General features: G+C 41.6%; 1 protein-coding gene across 1 annotated transcript; it reads right to left on the bottom strand.

Moving 5' to 3' along the window:
• Positions 1-283: 283 nt before the first annotated feature.
• Positions 284-949, bottom strand: LOC148570447 (uncharacterized). The gene is made up of 2 exons (XM_088507044.1): positions 760-949; positions 284-618 (listed from the first exon to the last, which is right to left on the bottom strand). The coding sequence occupies exons 1-2, from the start codon at positions 947-949 to the stop codon at positions 284-286; spliced, it is 525 nt and encodes a 174-aa protein (XP_088363170.1).
• Positions 950-1,357: the final 408 nt, after the last annotated feature.

Here is a 1,357-nt window from a genome sequence, read left to right as displayed (position 1 = left end):
TAACCACTGCAATTTGATCTATCCTCTGATTATCACCTAACGCATTTGCAGCCAATAGTATATAACCCTGACACTCTTCCCCACTACAGTGCACCATTACAGAGTTCAGGTAATAACCCTCGGCTGTCACTGCTCCATTTTTTCCTTCCGGCATAAACTAAATTGACTGCTCAAAGCAATCCAACAAAACCCGATTCTTCGACAACCAATCAAACCCCAAAATCATCTCCAACCCAACCATTGATAAATAAATCAAATCATGCACAAAGTTTCTACCCTCAAGCTAGAAACCTACTTGCCTACAACCTGACCTAGTCAGAACTGTCTGATATGGAGTATGTACATGCAATTCAAATGCTAATTCTGACACTTTCAATCCTAGTTCCTCAACTTTGTTAAATGCAATAAACGAATGTGAAGCTCCAGTATCATACAATGCAACTAAGGTTTTACCACCAATTAAGCATATACCTCTCATCAACAGACCCGCCTTAGCAGCATCATTGGCGTTCACAGCAAACACCCGACCTTGTTGGTTCTGGCCCGTATTCTGAGTCTTCTTCCCATGAGTGTAATCTCTCGCAATGTGACCCGGCAATCTACAGTTGAAGCAACCACCTATACCAATCTTACAAGAGTCATTCGGATGAAAATGCCCACAATGCACACAAGTTAAATCCAGAGAAATCTTACTCTGATTTCCTCTCCCTTTGGCATACTAAAACTGATCATAAGTGTTCTTTCTGAAGCCTCCTTGACCTTGAGGCGTATATCCTCCTTTCTTAAAATTCTGACCCCTCGGCTGAAAGTACTTGCCACGTCCCCGATTAGTGTTTACTCCATGAGTGTCCCTTGACGAGGCTACCGTCTTTGCACATTCCTCAATAACTCTCACCTTGTTCACAAGATCGGAGAAGATCCAAATCTCCAAAGGGGCCACAGCAGTCATGATGTTATCCTTCAAGCCCCTTTGATACTTAATGCACTTTCAACTTTGATAGGTCTCTGGAGCACCCTGACACACTCTAGAGAACCTACAGAGATCCTCAAATTGGTTAGTATAGTCCGTCACAGACAAGAAACCTTGCTTCAGCTGCATAAGTGGTGTGGATTTTACAACCACAAACTAACCGGCAACTGCATTGGGTCGTACCAAGTAGTACCTCAAGTGAATGAGGGTCGATCCCATGAGGATTGATGGACTAAGCAACGATGGTTGAATAATTTACTTAGTTAGACAAACAGAAAATGGTGTTGAGAATTCAAAAGGAAAACACAAAATCCTCATGTTTTGACTATTTTGTGGGCAAAATATAATTAAGAAAGAGTTTTGAGGCTGAAAGTTAAATAAAAGAAA

This window comes from Arachis ipaensis, chromosome B3 (genome assembly GCF_059453495.1).
Source record: "Arachis ipaensis isolate K30076 ecotype BB chromosome B3, ASM5945349v1, whole genome shotgun sequence".
Taxonomy (NCBI): domain Eukaryota; kingdom Viridiplantae; phylum Streptophyta; class Magnoliopsida; order Fabales; family Fabaceae; genus Arachis; species Arachis ipaensis.
Note: the sequence above shows the minus strand (reverse complement) of the source record. Positions and strands in the feature narration are given on the sequence as shown.

Bases quoted from the DNA above. Each gene is read 5' to 3' on its own strand.
- LOC148570447 (XM_088507044.1), bottom strand. From the start codon at position 949: ATGACTGCTGTGGCCCCTTTGGAGATTTGGATCTTCTCCGATCTTGTG. The intron at 619-759 runs GTCAAGGAGGCT...AGATTGGTATAG, and splicing joins AGGAGGATATACGCCTCAAG to GTGGTTGCTTCAACTGTAGA.